Source organism: Suhomyces tanzawaensis (genome assembly GCF_001661415.1).
Source record: "Suhomyces tanzawaensis NRRL Y-17324 unplaced genomic scaffold CANTAscaffold_2, whole genome shotgun sequence".
In the NCBI taxonomy this organism is placed as follows: Eukaryota; Fungi; Ascomycota; class Pichiomycetes; order Serinales; family Debaryomycetaceae; genus Suhomyces; species Suhomyces tanzawaensis.
This window is the reverse complement of record NW_017963637.1, coordinates 121,512-140,772: the sequence shown is the minus strand read 5'-3', so window position 1 is coordinate 140,772 and position 19,261 is coordinate 121,512. Positions and strand designations below refer to the sequence as shown.

At 40.0% G+C, this 19,261-nt stretch overlaps 6 protein-coding genes and 2 non-coding genes across 8 annotated transcripts; 2 read left to right on the top strand and 6 right to left on the bottom strand.

Moving 5' to 3' along the window:
- Positions 1-805: 805 nt before the first annotated feature.
- SPO72 (Spo72p) lies at positions 806-6,409 on the top strand (the record flags this gene model as incomplete). The annotated part of the gene is made up of 3 exons (XM_020208349.1): positions 806-4,079; positions 4,206-4,471; positions 4,589-6,409. Coding segments are annotated over 3 exons (5,361 nt in total), but the record flags the coding sequence as incomplete, so codon positions are not given.
- Positions 6,410-6,538: 129 nt separating this feature from the next.
- On the bottom strand, positions 6,539-8,068 carry CANTADRAFT_25020 (pepsin-like aspartic protease). Its single transcript, XM_020207297.1, has one exon. The coding sequence runs from the start codon at positions 7,929-7,931 to the stop codon at positions 6,687-6,689; it is 1,245 nt and encodes a 414-aa protein (XP_020065622.1). The 5' UTR covers positions 7,932-8,068; the 3' UTR covers positions 6,539-6,686.
- Positions 8,069-8,520: 452 nt separating this feature from the next.
- On the bottom strand, positions 8,521-8,593 carry CANTADRAFT_t49. Its single transcript has one exon. It is a non-coding gene; the product is annotated as a tRNA-Ala (tRNA).
- Positions 8,594-9,753: 1,160 nt separating this feature from the next.
- On the bottom strand, positions 9,754-10,329 carry SYS1 (Sys1p; the record flags this gene model as incomplete). Its single annotated transcript, XM_020209315.1, has 1 exon — positions 9,754-10,329. One exon carries the CDS (start codon positions 10,327-10,329, stop codon positions 9,754-9,756), a length of 576 nt encoding a protein of 191 aa, XP_020065621.1.
- A 146-nt stretch (positions 10,330-10,475) lies between these two features.
- DRS1 (putative ATP-dependent RNA helicase) lies at positions 10,476-12,554 on the bottom strand (the record flags this gene model as incomplete). The annotated part of the gene is made up of 2 exons (XM_020208353.1): positions 10,476-12,353; positions 12,411-12,554. Coding segments are annotated over 2 exons (2,022 nt in total), but the record flags the coding sequence as incomplete, so codon positions are not given.
- An 810-nt stretch (positions 12,555-13,364) lies between these two features.
- On the bottom strand, positions 13,365-15,401 carry LMO1 (Lmo1p; the record flags this gene model as incomplete). The annotated part of the gene is made up of 2 exons (XM_020206515.1): positions 13,365-15,286; positions 15,347-15,401. 2 exons carry the CDS (start codon positions 15,399-15,401, stop codon positions 13,365-13,367), a joined length of 1,977 nt encoding a protein of 658 aa, XP_020065619.1.
- A 2,649-nt stretch (positions 15,402-18,050) lies between these two features.
- On the top strand, positions 18,051-18,122 carry CANTADRAFT_t83. Its single transcript has one exon. It is a non-coding gene; the product is annotated as a tRNA-Trp (tRNA).
- Positions 18,123-18,391: 269 nt separating this feature from the next.
- On the bottom strand, positions 18,392-19,219 carry CANTADRAFT_25016 (exosome non-catalytic core subunit). Its single transcript, XM_020207296.1, has one exon. The coding sequence runs from the start codon at positions 19,073-19,075 to the stop codon at positions 18,491-18,493; it is 585 nt and encodes a 194-aa protein (XP_020065618.1). The 5' UTR covers positions 19,076-19,219; the 3' UTR covers positions 18,392-18,490.
- Positions 19,220-19,261: the final 42 nt, after the last annotated feature.

Below are 19,261 nucleotides of genomic sequence, written 5' to 3'. Positions count from 1 at the left end.
TATTAGAGTTCTGAAAACACTTGGTGGAGCCTCATTGCAAATTCTACAGCTCACAAGCTTCAGATATTATTATTGCTCCCAGTCTAGCTCAAGAAGTCAATCATAAATTAACCTTATTCTATCTGTCGGAACCTCTACCATTTTCACCTGCCAGAGCAACGATTTCTGGTAACTCTCCCTAAAATTCACAATCCGGAGTGTTGGCCTGGTTAGCCCTGACAGGCCCCTCAGGCGCTATTGCCCGCTCTATCCCCACCCTGAGGCGTCCATGTACCGCGATTATCCTGCGGTTTGTCTCCAATCTAGCAGTACCAGGGCGTTCCGTCTAGCCAGCTACATATACGAAGATGTCAAACCCAGCACGGCCACGCCGTTGGGCCCCTCGACGTTCCATCTAAGCCAGTGTACCATAATGGTTGTAGCTTCACCACCTCACTACCAGTCACTCTTCCCTATCGCAGCCGTTTATATACACTCCCCAATCTTTAGTAGCTTATCAATAGCACGATTATCTGACCTAAGTTGGATTCTGTAATCTACACCTGGACACCACTATTCGGCATCACAGGCACCCTGTCCAGGCCACCACCAAGACTCTCTAGGCTATACTTTCCTGTGAACGCTTGAACGAGCCGAATCACACAAACAGAAGCCAGTTGCCACAATTAGCACCATCACAACCTGGCCAGCTAGCATCCAACAATTGCGTACCCAATTAAGCACGACCACGCTCCAAGCATCCTCTTAGCATATTATCACACATTCAAGCCATAGTCCCTGACTATTTACTAGAACCACGCCAATGCCACAGTGGATACCCCAAAACATCCAGAAGAGGCTCCTCCTCTATGTGCTTCAACAACTCTCGTTGTTCTCGGAGATCGACTTGCCCAATCTCGAGGAGGTATCGCTCAATAACATCATTCTCCGTGACATAGCCATTGACCCAGAGAAAGTGGGTAAGATCCCCGGGTGCAACTTGCGAAATGGACTGGTGGGATACCTCGAGTTGAACACGGTAGGAAGAGCGGGCTTGATGGGAGGAGGAGTCAACATCGATGCATCCAACGTCGAGGTGGTGATATCCCCAGACTTCGACGTTGAACAAGATATCTCCAGTAGCATTCAGTTTCTGTTAATGCAAAGCACGGCAAACCTAGCCAACACTATCATCGTGGATACCGAATCGGACGAGGACGAGGAATCTAAGCAACCAGCATCATCGCCGAGCTCTGGCAGCTCGGCAAAGCCTTCTGCATTAAGCGGGGTCATGGCTAAGGCCGTGGAGATGGCATTGCTGAGGCTACAAATAAATATCACTAACTTCAAAATTAAAATGATTTCGGAACTTACAGAAGTGGTCCTTGAAATCGATAATGTCCTGATCTCCACCGTGAGCGAAGTGAGAAATATAAAAGTCTCGGGTGTGCGATTGATAACGCTTAAGCCAAATGTTAATCCAGGAGACACTAATAGCACCGACGGCACCAAATCACCCAGCTCAGAATCTAGTTTTGATGATGACGATGACGATGACTCCAATGACTATGGGGAAGAATCCTTGATGGATAGCATGGTATTTACTCACGATGAAGCAAGCTCCATTTATATGAGTGCAACCTCGCAGTCTTTTGCCAAAGATAATCTCTTCAGAAAAAGTCCACCTCCAACAGTATTACATATTGATTGTATCAGTCTCGAATTTGAAGGTCTCTCGCAGATTCGAAATTTGAAGGTTCATGTCGGTGACGTCAAAATTGCATCGACTCCCTTAACTCCGACCATATCATCTATTTTTGATGGAATATCTAGAAGCATGAAGATCAAGAGGCACCAAAAAAAACAGCAACCTCGCAAAGAAGAAGGAACTACTAACCCAAAATTTCCTCAGTACTCAACTGAAAATGATGAGGTGAGCGAAGAAGAAGAACAAGAAGCGTCCCCAACCCAAGATTCTGATGAGCTTTTATTCAACAAATTTCATGTGACGAATATCATAATCAGTTCGACATCAGCATTGCTGCCTACTGGAGAATTTGTTGCAAACAATACGATCAATTTTATTCTCCATAATTTGAACATCAAGCAAAAGAATGAACTTACTATATATGGAGGAATCGAAACTTTTCAGATCACGCAAATAAAGAACTCGGTTTCTACAAAAATTTTTGGATTTGAACAAAGTGATATAAGTGGATCAGCCATACTGGGAGACTCCGTGTTCAGAAATTCACCAGGTCCAACGAGACCACCTTCAGCAAAAGCTGATATCAGATTTGAATTCTCAAAGAAATCCGAAAACTCTCTGGAGAGTTTAGAGATTACTACTTTGATGTCAAAAAATGCAAATCTCACATTGGATATTTCTAGCATAATGATTCTAGCCAATCATGCTAAAGCAGTGGGGTCTATTTACTCTAGTTATAGTACTATGAAGCAAATCATTAGTTCTATTAACCAAAGACTTGGTTCCCTTGATAAGAAAGTTACTTCTACGCCGCAACCACCCCCTCCTAAACCTCAATTTATATTGCAAACAGCATTTATCTCGGTGGTCATTAATCTCAATTCAAGTTCTGGTATCAAGGCCACCATGTCCCCAATGTCATTCAATTTGCATCAAGATCTTTTGAAAATGGCGAATATTCTGTTAGCTCATCTTGATAATAATGGTCAGCCAAGTACAATTGGTGAGATAACTGCAATTAAGTTAATTACAAAATCTCAAGAATTTAAGGCTTATCTTGATAGCTCCACAGGTGCAGGAAATGGATCAAGTTGGATTCCTAGACAGATTGCCGCAAGCTCTTCATTGTTTTTGAGCGTTTCCAAGGTCGCTTTCAATATGAAGTGTAAAGAAGTTTCTAGTTTGTTGAACGAAATCAACTACTTTATTCATCAGTATTCTGAATTATCACCTAATCAATTCAACTCGTTAGAGAATTCGGTATTGATTGGAAAGAATGGCTCAGGAAGTCTGAATCTTATGCAAAATTCGAATTTAAGTCCAAGCCACAGACGTTCCAGACCGTTTGGTCAACCAAATCCCCTTGCAAAAACAAATTTTATGAACTTGAATAAATCAAATATTGCATCGTTCAGATTCATGTTGAAGGAATTTGAATTAAACTTATTCAATGTTCCACCTAATTTTGGGAACATAAAAGTTAAAGCTACAGATATTTCACTTTTCGAGATAAGTCTGAACATTCATGGTTTTGTTCATTCCTTTGAGAGCTACAGGATTGGTACAGATGGTCTGTGTGATAATTTAATGGTAGACTTCAGAAATAGATCGCCAACGGACATCCAATATCCTTTGATCCTTATCAATACTAAGCTTACTGAGAAGGTTAATACTGTGGATGTAATACTTCATAATTTTCTTTTTGAGTATTACACCAAGTGGTTGAGTCTTTTGGAATCGGATAGACCAGTTGAAGAAATAAAGGTTCCCATTTCTGCTTCGGCAAAGAAAAGGATGTCGGGTTCAACTACCTCAAAAAGATTCGACTTGAGGTTCAGCTTGATAGATTGTGTGCTTGGGCTCAACCCTGGGAGACTTGCTACAAAAGCATATGTGGTTATCGAGAAGGGAAGTTCGGAACTAACCTTTGGTGAGCAGTTTTATATTAAAAGTTCTTTGAGAGATTTGTCGCTTTTATTGATAGATGATACCAAGAATGAAGAACCATATGTGGAGCCCAATCAGTTAAAGTCAAAATTGTCAATTCCTTCTTATACTTCGCCTTTATCCTATTATCAAGCCATGGGGTATATTTCTATCGCGAAGATTAATTGCACACATGTAGGAGTGACATTCAATAATCATATCCAGGAGATGATCGAGAGAAATGAAAAACTCTCCATTAATCAACTACCATCACTACTTGATATCAAAGTTAATTCGGATGACCATCAGATTGAACTATGTGCTGATTCCATGCAGGCCGTGCTTCAGTTAGTTAATGATTTGAAGCTTCCTCTAAATTTCAAAGAGGAAGATAAAATGAAGGTGACAGTGGATAATGAGATCAATTTGTTAAACGATGTAATTGACCAATTCAAACGGAATTCAGGTTCAGAAAATGATTTGCACGAGTCCACTGCTAATTCAAATAACGATTTGAATTCAAACTCGGAACTTGGAACTATAGACACAGAATATGATTATTTGCAAAATTCTGTTTCAACTATTAATCAAGACCTTCAACAACTTACCCTTACTCAAAATTCAAGTAAATCCTCCAATGAATTTTCTAACCAATCCTCATTAGCCATTCAGGAAGAACATTTTACTTCTAACGATGGTATCGAACTTCCCAAGGTGATCAAAAAAGTTGATCCAATCAAGATGAACATATACTTAGCAAAGATAAAGATCTACTTGTATGATGGTTATGATTGGAAGTCTACGAGAAAGTCTATCAAGGCCGCAGTCAAAAGAGTAGAAGAACTGGCACATAAGGATGTCTCTAAAAAGATTGAGAAGAATGATAAAACTGAAGAAACACCTAAGAATAGCCTTCAATCTAAGAATAAAGGTAACAACTTCCGTAACTTTGAAACGATTCCCGAGGACCAGGAGGAGGAAAGCAGTGATTATCCTGGTGAGATGAGTGAGTCTGAATCTGACACAAGTGATACCTATGGTGAGACTTTATTCAAGTCAATACACTTGGCTTTGCCAAGAGGAACTTCACCAACAAAGTTAACTGATACAATCAACAGGAATGTACAGAATAACAGGGAATCTTCTGAAACAGTGGTATCCTCTGAGGCATCTACAAAGGCACAATTGAATGTTGATGTCCGCAAGAACTATAAGAATCTCAAAATTCGTCGTTCCATGTTTCACAAGGTACTGATAGAAGCAAAAAATCTAGAAACTAATATCAGCGTGCATTCTACTAGGGATCCCAGGAAGAACTCTACCGATGATGACTTGAATTTTGAGCTTTTGAATACTTTAGAAGTGAGGCTCGACGATTTGATTATTTATGATAATGTTCCATCATCTTCATGGAATAAATTTCTCGGATATATGAATAGTATCGGGAAGAGAGAAATTGGAACGAGTATACTCAAATTATCTCTCACTAATGTCAGGCCATCGCCAAGCTTAGTAGCGGGAGAAGCCATCATGAAGCTTTCAATATTACCACTTCGGTTACATATCGATCAAGATACATTGGATTTCGTGACTAGATTCTTTTTATTCAAGGATGCTAGATTTGAACTACCGCCTGATGAAATAATGTATTTACAAAAGTTTGAAATTGATCCAGTGAAATTGAAGTTAGATTACAAACCGAAGAAAATCGATTATATGGGAATAAGGTCAGGTAAGGCTTCTGAATTCATGAATATTTTTATTCTCGATGGGTCAGATTTAACACTTGAAAAAGTAGCACTTCATGGCATCCATGGATTCGAAAAGTTGGGAAGTGCATTAGGAGACGCATGGGCGCCAAGTATTCAACAAACTCAGTTGGCAGGTATTATTGCTGGTCTCTCTCCATTAAGGTCTATTGTGAACATTGGTGGAGGTGTTAAAGATCTAATTGCCATTCCCATAAAAGAATACAAGAAAGATAAGAGATTGCTAAGAAGTCTTCAAAAAGGAACTTTATCTTTTGCCAAAACTGCAGGATATGAGATTGTCAATTTGGGTGCAAAATTGGCATCTGGAACTCAAGTAATTCTAGAGCAAGGAGAAGAAATGTTAGGAGGTGAAGGAGCTGGTGTGAGAACTGTGGTAAAAAAGCCAAGATCTGAAAGTGTTAAAAAAGATGATGGAGGGGCAAGTACAGTTCGGATAAGCAAGGGAAAAACAGACTTGTTTACGTCATCTCAACATTTGCATCAAAGTTTCAAAGTTGATAAGGACCAATATGGCAGTAGAAAACTTTATTCTTATGTGGAAATGGATGATGAAGATGATGAAATTTCTGCAATTGATAAAGAATTGCTCAGCAAATCCATTTTTTTGCTTGATTCTTCGCCCAGAAAAGCTAAAACTTCAAGAGATAGGAGGTCAAGCGTAGGGATGGATGATGATGAAATAGATGATGATGACGAATTTGAAAATCTCGAAAAAGAAGCAAGTGGCAAGATGATTAGTCTTTATTCTAATCAGCCTGAAACTATCAAACAAGGAATAAAGTCTGCTTATAAATCAATTGGTAAAAATTTGAGTGCAACAAAGAGAACCATTATCAATTTGAAAAATGAAGTCAATGAATCTGAAAACTTCCAAGAGTCGGTGACCTCAGTCCTCAAAACCTCGCCAATTATTTTGATAAGACCGATGATTGGTACCACAGAAGCATTGTCAAAAGCATTAATGGGACTCAGTAATGAAATAGATTCTAAAAGGATCATTGAATCAAAGGACAAATATAGGTACGACAACAATTCATCTAATGGAAAGGAATTGGAGTACGAGAGTGAGGAAGAAGATTACAAAACCATAAGAAAAGTTCATGATGATAATGAGTACGATTACTTTGAATAAGAACAGTATTCATATTTTGATAACTATGGAAACATAACTTGGCAGTAATATAATAATAGATTCGGATCCTACTTTTCATGCCACTCTTGGTTTGGTACTCACCACAAGGGAGCAGAACTATAAATAAGTCATGTATTCTTAGAGTTTCAATCTATCACAAAACTAATACCTATTCGATGGCTGTAACATCAGACTGAGAAGTGTACACCGCTTGAGCTATCTGGAGACTGTTCTCTTCAATATCGTATACAACGTAGAATGAACGCAACACGTCATCTCCAAAGGTGGGCAAATTATCATAGTTGCCATCGACACTGTAACCAATGGTAGTACTACAGGTCCCAGTAGATTTTTGTTCAGGGGCGATAAAGCTGGAGTATGGGACCCTGATCTGTTTGGCGCCATTTCCAAAGTTCAAGGTGATTGTTTTATTTGGTTGGGTACAATCTGCCAGCCATGAGTTTCCTGATTGTGATGATCCTTGCAAAGCACTTCCAATAGCATCAGCAGTTGCTTTTGGCCAGGAAGAGTATGAATAACCGGAATCAAATACGAAACCTGTGGAGCTGTCGGTGACCCCACCATCCACAGCAATCGAATCTAACTTCACCCCCAATCTACTGGGGAAAGCGCCAGACAACTTGTACAAAGGACCCTCAAACTTTGCGTTATCAATTCCTCCAAAAAGCAAAGTACCTGATTCGGCACTAGGACTGCTCAAAAACAAGGAGTAGGCGGCCTTATTGATAAATCCTTGGTTTTTGAGGACCCAAGGGAAATTATCATAAGTTTGGGTCCCACCGGCAAGGATTGGAGCCTCCAAGCTTTTGAGCCCGATACCCAAGATAGCGAAAGGGGAGGAGGTAGTATTGGCGTTAGCGAACTGCGCTTGTTTGGCCGTGATTCCACCAGGAAGGGTAATATCATCCAAGTAGTATGTCCCACTCGTAGTAGACCCGTCAATGTAGCCCAACAGAAATGGTTGGTTCAAATCTTTGGAGGTGTTCGACTGGGAAGCATTATAGGTGCCTTGGGCCTTGCACTTGCGGCCTTTCTGGCACGTAGCATCGGTAGCCACTACCCAAAAATCTGAGCTTCCGGTATCCACGTCAACTGTAATTTTCTGTTTGTTGGAGCCAACTTCCAAGTCGATATTATAGTGGTATAACTTGTTATCGATAGGTGATGAAACTGCACCGTTCAGGGAAACCAATGGATCAGTGGGCTGCTCACTATCTGAGTTTCTTGCCACACTGAATCCCATCAGGATGAACTTGGAACCCGTGTCTCTCTTGGTGAGCAACGAGATCAAGTCTTGGTTGTGAGCATCTCCAGTTGGAAGAGCCAACCCTTGACCTACCAACAAGGCAAGGGCAAGAAATATTTGATATGAGAATATAAACCTAGGAATCATCTGCAGATGTATACTCTCCAACAACAGGAACTGGGTCCAGTTAAGTACTGCTTCCAAACAATTTCATCTCAACAATAGCTGCAAATGTGCCCCTGCATTGAGCCTCGTTGATATTCTTTACGCCAGGCCCTTGAAGTTTCTACACTATATATGTATCGATCTTTACAAGTTTTTCGCAATAATTTTTGCATTTTATTCGCAATTAAACAATAATAGTTTGATCAACAACAGCACCAGTTATGAGAGAGGCTGGTTTCACACAGCACCAACCATCCCCTTCAGGAAGCTGAAATTCGATTTTCGTCGCAGTGTTGACAAAGATATTCCCGGGAATTGCTGGTTGTGCTGAAAACGGCACCAGCTCCCCCAAACAATAGTCGCATTTCAATTGTGCTGCTATGAGCCTTTGCACCCAAGAGAAACAAGAGTCTGGTTGTGACATGGGAGGTCAGATAGTAATACACCTAGACTCCTACTCCGGTGTGAGTTTCTGTCACACTGTACCTTACCTCTTGTATTCGGGACTAACAATAGTTGCAAAAACACAAAGCCCAGCCTAGTACACCAAAACCGAGCGAAAAAGCAAAAATGGACGAGTCCGGAGTCGAACCGGAGACCTTTCGCATGCTAAGCGAACGCGCTACCAACTACGCCACACGCCCTTTAATTATGAATTAAACTTCCGATAATATTCACGTTGAGTATCTGATTACGTTATCCAGACCATTTTACTCATTTGTCAAAGAAAGAAACAATTATCGTATATTTCCACCTCCCTCTCTTTAGCCAGAGAATTTGGACTTATCAGTTTTGAGTTTTCTACATTTTTTCGTTGGTAATCCCCAAAAGAGCACCTTAGCGAAGTTCGATCCCAATCACATATCACTGCTCACACTGGTCCTCTATTGAACAAGGGAAAACCCAATTCCACCTTCCAATCACCAACTTATTTTATTTAACTTCCTTCACAGCTCTTAATCTATAGCTTGATCTAACATAATTTGCCCCAAAATGGTGTCGTTTGTAGCGCACCTAAAAAACAAAAATTAATCAAATAAACAGTATTTTACTACCAAAAGCTTCTTCATAATTGCGTGCCTCCATTGCAATAGGTATGAAGATTCAATTACACTGCTCATTAGCAAAAAAACTAGGATAATTAAGGTATAGTATCTACCATCAAACTGACTCTATCAAACTATGGAAGCGCAACTTAAAGCACCCCTCTGGGAGGCTAGTGTGATATACAATCAGAGTCATCTTGCTGCCTAAGGGCCGTCATTATCTTCGTTGAGGGGTCGAGTACAGGTAGTGTTGAGTTATAGATAGAAGTAGGAATATTATAACTTCACTGGTGTATTTATAAACTATTCAATCTGGATTGGTAAATCTGGGACATTTCCAAAGCACTTCACATTTGATCCCCCTATTTGAATCTATGGGGTTCTCAGCCATCCTCTTCCACAATCAAACATAATATTGTCTTCAAAATGGTCAATGGAAAGCAACATTTATCTGGCATTCAATTCATAAGCAAGCGTCGAGGTGTTACTAATTTTGCCTTGATTGTTTCGAATACTTACTGAATTTTAGACCAATTCTTGTTAAATCCATATTTTTGGCTACTTTTGAGAAATACTAGAAGAGTACTCATGGTACAATTTTGGCATAATCTACTTTTACATTCTCCTTAGATTACTTCGATCTATTCCAAATAGAGTAATAATCATAAGACATACACAGAATTTACTGAATATATGCATTATCTCACTTTCCTTATAAATTATGACTTTTTACATGACTTGACATTATGTCTTTGACGTTACTCGCGCAGACTCAGCTCCTTTGGTAGTTCTGCCATCTCAATGGAGTTACTTCCTCCATGGTTGACTTGCCCCAACTCTTGTTGATCTAACATGTTTTCAAAGAACGTAGTTCTCAATTCCTTCCATCTAGTCAGGTACGTTGATAAAGTCACCAATAACACACCGCTCAAAATTTGCAAGCACCACCATAGTATAGACAAAGGAAAATGTCCAGTATATAGCCACACCACCAATAAGTTTATTATATGAACTGTTATAGCAAAATCCCATGCCAATTTGGATCTTCCAACTATGATAGTCACAAACAACACACATAACAAGGAGTCAAATAACCACATTGAGAAAAGGGTTAATCCCATGGCATTGTCCAGGCTCACCAATTCCCACAGAAAGATCCAGTCTATTTGGAAATCATACCCATTCAATGATGCTATTAAGTAAAAGATGACAAGTGCTGAAAGGTAATAAAAGCACTGAAGAATGATAATTTGGAAGAGTAGCTTTGACGGACTGTTTATATCGGTAGAATGGCTACCGTTGAATATTCTTTGGTACCCATTGGAGAAGATCATAGTTAATGTATGACTACTTGTGAGTGATTTGTTTTTATCGATCCGTTCACGTGAGTTTTATCACGTGTATTATGTAATCAGTTTTCGTCTTGTATTTTAACCAGAGCAGGCCTATAAAACTATCTACGCTTACGTTTTTCCTTGCCCCCCTTTCCGATTTTGGCTTTAGGGTTTCTCTTTTGGTCGTCCATTCTATCGTTCTTGGTTTTTTTGTAAGATCTTCCCAAATCTTCTTTCTTCACCTCGATGGCCTTTCTCTTCTTAGAATTGACCTTCTTTCCGTGCTTAGTCAAATGCTTCATGACTTCAGTTTGCTTCTTGTCCTCGGCCCCAGCCTTGAACCAAGTTCTCTTTGGTCTAGATTGAATTTCCTTCTCATGATTCATTATGTTTGCAGCTTTGTTAATTTCCATTTCTGCCAACAAAATTTCCTTAGCTTGCTTTTCTTCATCCAACACCTCTTCGATTGTCTCCTTCTTTTCTTCGATGATCTTATTCAAGCCTTCGACTTGTTTCCAATCAACGTTTCTAGATACGGCCTTCGATTTGGCGTTGGAAGGGTCTTCAGATATCACCTTGATGGTATCCTTGACGATGGCTCTATCTTGGGTGGATTCCCCAACAAACGAAATGGATCTACCATCTCTTCCAGCTCTGGCAGTTCTACCAACTCTATGCAAGTAGATTTCATGACTCTTGGGCATATCGAAATTGATGACAATCTCAATCTTTGGGATATCCAAACCTCTAGATGCTAAATCAGTACAGATCAAAACTGGTACTACCAAATTCTTGAAATCTGATACGTTTTTCAATCTTTGTTCTTGACTCAAAGAACCATGCAATTCTGATACCTTCATACCTAACAAACCGAGAACAATTCTGAGCTTGTGAGCAGTTTCCTTTCTGGAAACAAAGACAACTATTCTAGATGATTGATCTGGGTTGATATCTTTAAGCAATTGGAACAATAAGGCAAACTTTAAGTGGTCTCTCTTTCTGATTCTCACGAACTCTTGGATCAATTTGTTAGAAGTAGACTTTGGAGGATCGATCATGATTCTGACTGGTTTCTGTAAAGATAATTGAATCAAGTCTTGGATCTTGGTATTCATGGTTGCAGAGAATAACAAGGTTTGTCTCTTGTGCTTTGGAATAAGGGATAAGATTTCAGTTAATTCCACTTGGAAACCTTCTTCTAACATTCTATCAGCTTCATCAATTACCAAGATTTCTAAGGAATCAATATTGAAGGAAGGTGAATTTCTAATGTGATCAATTAATCTACCTGGGGTGGCAATGACAATATCCGGTCTGGTTTTCAATTGTTGTTCTTGTTGTCTCAAGTTAAGACCACCAACAGCCAATCCAAAATTTAAATTGTTCACAAATCTACCAATTTTCTTACCAACATCACACACTTGAATAGATAATTCTCTGGTTGGCGTCAACACTATGACTCTAGTGGCAGAAACCTTGGATGGCTTATAGAGCAATCTTTCGATGATAGGAATCATGTAGGCAGCAGTTTTACCGGAACCAGTGACTGCACCTGCAACAATATCTTTACCCATTAATGCAATTGGAATGGAAGCTGATTGAATAGGAGAGGGGGTGGTGTATCCCAATTGACTCAAACCCTTCAAAATTGGTCTGGATAATTGCAATGATTGGAAAGTTTGATGAGCCTGGGTGGTGGTGGCTTCTGGGGTTTCGTAAAACTCTGCCATCTTTTCAGCAGAATCCTCGTCGTCGTTTTCTGCGTCGGACTCTTCATCTGAACCTGGGTGTTCTTCATCCATATCTGCTTCGACATCTGATTCTTCTTCTTCTTCTACCTTAGCTTCATCTTCGTCTTCTTCAGCGGTATTGTCAACTTGCTCAGCTCCCATTCCGAAACCGTCCATTGCGAGCTCATCATCAGAACCCTCGTCTCCACCTTCTTCTTCTTCTTCTTCTTCTTCTTCTTCTTCTTCTTCTTCTTCTTCTTCTTCTTCTTCTTCTTCTTCTTCTTCCTCCTCTTCCTCTTCCTCTTCCTCTTCTTCTTCCTCTTCTTCTTCCTTGGCCAAGGTTCCTTCAACTCCAGCCAAGTTTACTAAACCACCCTTTCTTCTCAAAATTCCATCCAAATCAACGTCTTTACTCAGCTTGGGAGTATCTTCCTTGACTTTGAAGTCCCAACCTTCGAACTTGGTAGTCTCAAAACCGTCCAAAGAAAACTTAAAGTCTGGATTAATATCTTCATTGTCCTCATTGTCTTCCTTGTCATCCTTCACCTTTGGCAAGGCGGCCTTGGCGGATTTCTTGCTAGCCTTCTTGGACTTCTTCACAGGCTTTTCTTCGACCTCAGGCTCAGACTCGGACTCTGACAGATATTGGATTGGCTCTGTCTCAGAGTCACTCTCCAATGTCAAGATCAAGTCATCCTTGGCTTGCTTCTTACTTGGAACCTTTGCCATCTTTGATATCTTTAGGTGTTATAGCGATGAGTTAGATTGAAAAAATCATACTGGTGGTGTGTATATAGAAATAAATGAAGAGCGATGGCACCCATCGCACCTGCAGATAAGCTAGATGATGGAGGTCAGGAGAGATCACTAGTGAAGTATTAGGCTAAGGAGATTACTGCTATAAGGAAAGAGTGTAATACTATATCCCACTCCATAGCCATTCTTATTTAATCGGAAATCTCCAAATGTCTTCATGTTCTTGGTACTTGGGGTGGGTGCAAAAAGTCGCGGACTGGCATCTGTCATTAGGCAACTCAGATTGCACTACACCACATGCCAGACATGGATAGTACTTTGGAACTAATACACTAGGATTCAGTATTTAATTACTATAATTGTAATCTTCCTTGCTTTCACAAGGACAAAACATCCTTACAACCATTATTCCAACTTCAAAAATTACCAGACGAATGGCAAACTCCAGCCGATTTTGATTTTACAAGTAGATCTGGTACTCATTTATTAATGCTCGCATCTTCCCTATATACCTCTTTCTCTTCTACCTAGCTGGTCTGTTCTCAGAACTCACCTGTAATGATAGTTTTCAGTCACAGACATCAATTCATCTATGTCATAAAACTCATCATCATCTCCCAAATCTAAATCTTCTTCTAATTGGATCTTTTTGTTTTCCAATGGCAACAATTGAGTATTTCTTCTTATATCAATCAAGTACTCCAATTGCTTTTCGGTTTCGGTAGATAACTGTCCTTGGTTGATGTGTCCCTTCAACATTTTCAATCCGTCCAACCAAACATATTTGTTGACTTGCGTATCAGTGTAGAAACTCAATAATCTCTTGCCTCCTTCGCCAACAAGAGTGATTTTTTCATAAGAAATGGTACCCTTGATGGAAATTAACATACTATGCTTTCTCTTATCTTCTTCACCGACATGTTCTCCAATTTTGGTGGATTGAAGCTCAGAAATATCAGACAACTTGAAAAACTGAGTTTCCATCTCCTCATAAGTTGGGTTCACTAAAGGCTTTTCAACAAATGCTTTGTAGTACACCATCTGTCTATTTGGCGATAAAGTGATGAAGTAGTACTTTTGATTGGCTGGCTTCCTGTCCTTAGTTCTCAAGAGGTACTCGCCATGCTGCTCAGTATAAACCCAAGAACCCTTTAATAACTGTATGACTCTTTGTTCACTTACAAAGTCCAAAACTTCCTTGGATAACTCTTTGTTGAATTCGCTGAATCTACCATTCCACTTCAGTTTATGGAGCTCCTTGATCTTCTGAACTTGTGAATGTCTCATTTGTTCACTGGTTGATCCAGAAGTTATATCCAAGCACTCTTCGATGGACTTCTGCTTGAAACTCATTTCAAGCTCTAAAGAGTCGACATTAGACTTCAACAAGTCCAAAATTCTATCCACATCAGATGCGTTTTCCAACTGTGCTTTAGTTTCCTGCCACAAGATAAGACAGTTGTTCATAGTGAAATAAATCATGAGTTCCCATGACAAGATACTCTCGTAAATAAATGGGTAACTTTCTCTCTTGTGGAAGATTTCGATCCACATTTCAGTACATCTGTCGATGAACAAATATAATGGGAAAGTTCTAGAATGGTCACTCATCATCAACTCCTCATGAAATCTCTTTTTGAATGTGAAATTTGGATCCTTAAGGAAAATCTTAAGATCCATGGCAAGCAAAATGGAGAAATTGTCAACCACAAACTTTTTGGGGTTATCGGTGAAACCAGCTTTGACATACTCATCAGTAGTAGCCAAAGTACCATACTCGTTCAACGAAACCTCCAAGAAGATGAACAAATTATTCAACATAACTTGATGTGACTTGATAGATAAGTCAAAATTGGTGGCATTCAAAAACTCGTTTAAGTTATAGTACGAGGTCTTAAGGTGGACAATTGCCTCCAAAATGACTTTGTCGTTTGTTTCAATTAAGTTACCAACGGTGGAGAAGAAGGTGACGTGCTTCAATCTACCAGCCAAAGTGATGATTCCTGAGTATTCGAACTTCAAAGCCCGGTTGATCAAATCGGTAACCAACTTAATAGAATTGAAAGTGATTTTGTTGTCCTGCAAGTACAATTTTTGAGTGATGATGTCAATGACATCCAAGTACTCAATCAACGACTCGTACAATGGAAGGTATTTGTCGATGGATTCCTCCTTGGTCTTAAAAATAGTGCCAGATATCAAAATGACCGAGATCTTCAAGATGGCCTTGTAGGTTTCAGTGGACATGTTGGTACTGACTATGGAGAAGAGGGTGGTGAACAAGGTGTGGTCCAAGATGATGGAAAATTCGTTCGAAACAGCCTCTCCGCCGATTATACAGTCGAGAAGCTTGGCCAAAACCACGATGGAGTTGACCTTCTCCTGCTTATCCTTTCCAAGGATGTTTGCACGGAGTATAGTGGCATAGTTGATGGCGGTAGCCGAGTCGAGTTTGGACTTGGTGATGTTATCTAACGTTAGTACACGTTACACGTAACCAACGAGTGTTGGGTGCCGCGGTGAATACGTACTTTTGCTCAAGAGCTCGTTGAGCTTGTGGTTAATGGTCCTGGATGACTCCGACATCTTGCTAAAGAATCAATCTAACGTCTTGGTTGGATATGCCCCTTAGTAAACGATTCCTGGTGGTCGAATGCCAGCGCACGACTGTAGGATCTGAAAAATCAATTTACCCTGTTCGGGAACAATCATCGACAAGTGACACAAAGCACTATTAGACGAGAACTGGTGAAGTTTTGGTGGTACCTAAGGCATCTGGTACTGCATATCTGAATCGTAAAGGTACTGGTTCGCCACATGATGCGGGCAACTGCCGTAAGGGCGCCTCCCGTAGCCGATCGCCTGTCGTTATTGTCGCGGAATTAGTATCGACAGATTTTTGTGAAATATCGTGGTATGTTACACATTCCACTCGTCATGATAAGAGGCAGTAGACGGAAGCGATAAACATGTGGCCATAGACTAAGCCATGGCATACCCAGCAGGTGTCTCAGTTTGCACTGAATTCCAGCTTGTATGGAACTTGTTCCATGTCTTGATGCGGCCAGTGTGATATCACCTCGTATATCCCTTTCCATACAGATGTGGAATTCACTCGCTGAGCCCTAGTTGTCTGCACCATACAACCCAATCTCGAAGGCGGTCAAACAATGCCTTCGGACCCCAGCAGATCGCAATCTCAGGGATCAGGTCTACATGATTAGGCGGGGCCAAGACATGGGGAACGTCCAAACCCTTGCAGTAGGCCACCGTTTCACCTGTAACGGCCTATTGTTGGTGACCTTGTACAGATGAACGCCCTAATGAACCTTCTCTGAAATGAAATAGGTAGCGATATTTCATTTGTAGTTGGTCTGGAATGGGACCGAAAAGCTGGACGCAAAATCAAGTTGGGCGAGTATTTTTTCATCTGTGAGCAGCCTCCCCCATTAACTCCCGCTTTGAAGAGAGAATATCAACACCAACACCACTACTTGGACGTGTGTCGGTTATATGATCTATTTACTGAAGGTTGGATAGTACATGCATCTTGATTGCCACCTGCATTGACAGCTTTGGTCTTGTGTATATGTGAGTTGGACCTACTCAACAAGCTTGTCCTGTATGTTAGAGTGACTCGCTTATTTTTTAGACTGGATGTAGGAACCTCTATGTATGAAATTTCGAGCATTTTTCATGAATAATATGGGGGTGTGAGTCCTAAAGTGTCACACCCTGTCCAGTAGACCTACTTTCACCAAGTGGGCTTGGCTTCCTTGAAGTTATAAATTTGCATTTGCTATTTTCTATCCCGAGGAGATCAACCTTGCTATTTGAACTAGTCGGTCCATGGTCTAATTATCATTCTTTTAGATTTCCATCGGATCAAGGCTATTAAATTGCATCTACCCAATCTACAGAGATAGGACCTATTGTTAGTCAAAGCCAAATGACATAATAGGAGTCACAGTCCAGAGGACGATAAGCGAAATGAACAAATTACACTTTTCAAGCTTCAAGAGCAGGCGTTGTGGATATTTTTTCAGTTTATCCATTGCATGAACTATTCGCTTTCAAGCTTAATATGGTTCAGGCGGAACTACTACGGTGAAAAATAGAAATTTTGCCATCAAAGGTTTATAGACATGCATGTATCCTTCTGTAATAGGATGTATTGAGTGACCAGTTGGTTTAGAAGGACCACAAGTGACTGATATGTAACAAAGAGCCTGCTTTAATTTAAAATATTAGTTAGATAATACAAGAGAACTAACTGGAATGATGGAGGCTAAATCAATAGATCTTCTTGTGAGGATTGAGTACAACTATCTATTTGGGAAACGCTGAAAAAAATAATTCTCTGTAAAGCTCAAATGGACACTTTTGATGAAATATTTTCCTGGAACAATTCCGTTCCACCGAATTGGTTGCAGCCGATAACAATAATTAGGGGTCCATTGGTATCGATTTGTTGCACAAACTGCGTCGAAAGTTAAAAAGAAATAGCCACAATATAGGTATTGATAAGTACATGGGGTGTGGTTTATCTCCCTAACTTGGATTTAAACTAGGTGCAGTCACGAGTGTTTATTCTGTTTCTTTTTCAAGATCTTTTTGATGCTCCAAAATCTTGTGAAGAATAAGTTCAAATCCTCCACTGAAAGAATTTTTATACATAAAATCCTGATCTGTTTGTAAATGAGAACCAGCGTTACTCTAGGGACCTTTTTCGTTATCGAAAGAGATACTCCTTAGACTTGAAGAAGTAAGTGCATTATTTTGGCGTATGGAAAGTATACTAGAATCTAACTTTGTACCTATTGCAATTTTTGGTCAAACAGTTACAAAAATGAAATTAAACTAAAAATTGTTTTTTGATAGAGTTTTGAACCTGGTGAGCAACTCCCAACACCCTAGGTTAACAAATCATAGGTGAAATATTAGATTAAAAGCTGTGGATAGACACAGAAGTACAATTGGTTGGTGGTTAGAGGACGAGCTTGGGTCTCCCCTTGTGCTCGTCGTTTCCATCCACAACCTCCAAAAAGTCTTAATCAACTTGTCCAATAAAACTGATAGTTGTTCTTTTTATCTTCTTCAATGGAGTGACTAAGTTTTATGATTCAAAGTTCTACAAGGATCCTAAGGATTCCCAGCATTGATTCTTTTGCCGAAGTTGACAATCACTAACATTTAATAACCTGTATATAAGGGTTTACAATTTTTCTCAAGGGTGATGCGGTGGCTCAATGGTAGAGCTTTCGACTCCAAATCGAAAGGTTGCAGGTTCAATTCCTGTCCGTGTCAATTCCTTTTCTTTTTTGCGAGCCATGATATAATGATCTGTAAACCAGCAGGTTCATACTTGAAATAGCAGAAGGGTTTGGGATTGATTTTCCATGTAGGAAAGTTGGAATGAAAGAAGTCACTCACGGCTGCAAATAAAATTCAATTCTACCTACGGCTCTAGCTTAGTTGATCACTATTGTCTTATCATTACTTTGAAGTCGAACTTGAAAAATCAGTTTCGAAGAAAAACACTAAATAGATCAAGAGTTCCTGATCTTGTAGCTTAAAGTTACTTGCAATTTTTGTGGCACCCTGATAAAGCAATTATTTACTATACTAATAACTACATCATCAAAAACGTGTCTTCTATGCATTTCTATTGTACATTAACTCTGAGTCATCTTGGATGCCCGTATGTTTCCCTGTCTCCTAAGCTCCGTGTCCATTAAATCCTGAATACGATGGCTTCCTGCTATGGCAATAGCGAGAACAGATTCCAATTGATCCAAAGGCATTTTATCCTCTAACATCAACAATGCTAACTTTTCACTCTTTCCAACTACACCAATGGTAATGGCACTCATATCGTTTTCCTCCAAACTGTTCAAGTCCAATAATGGGGTCTGATCATGTAAACCAGCACTAACGGATGATACATAGTCGTACATTGCAATCCCTGCATCGATTAAGGCTAAGGTCATTGCATTGGTCATCCCGGCCAACAATCCACCATCCTGTGCTAGCACATGTATGTCCACCTGTATCACAGTTCTTGGGTACAAGTTGCACATCACGCTCTGTTCGAAGGTCTTTTCTAAAGTTGCCTTCAATTCGACTATTCTCTTTTCTGTTCTCGTTCTCTTCTTTCTTTCAAATGTGGAAAAGTTCGCCACATTTACATTCACCTCTATTGTAGCCTCTGTTGTGTTGGCTTGTGATCTTAATGAAGGTTCCATGGGTCCTTGAACCATGCATATCACTTTGGTGTTACCTTGTTCAACATATGACGATCCATCTGACGAGTTTGGATGGGTATTGGTCTGGCATTCAAAACGACGCAACTCATTCCATCTTCTTCCATCGATTCTCAACCCTTCTGGGGAATATATCTCCAAGCGTGACATTAGATGACCTTGAGTTTATAGCACAGTGTTTAA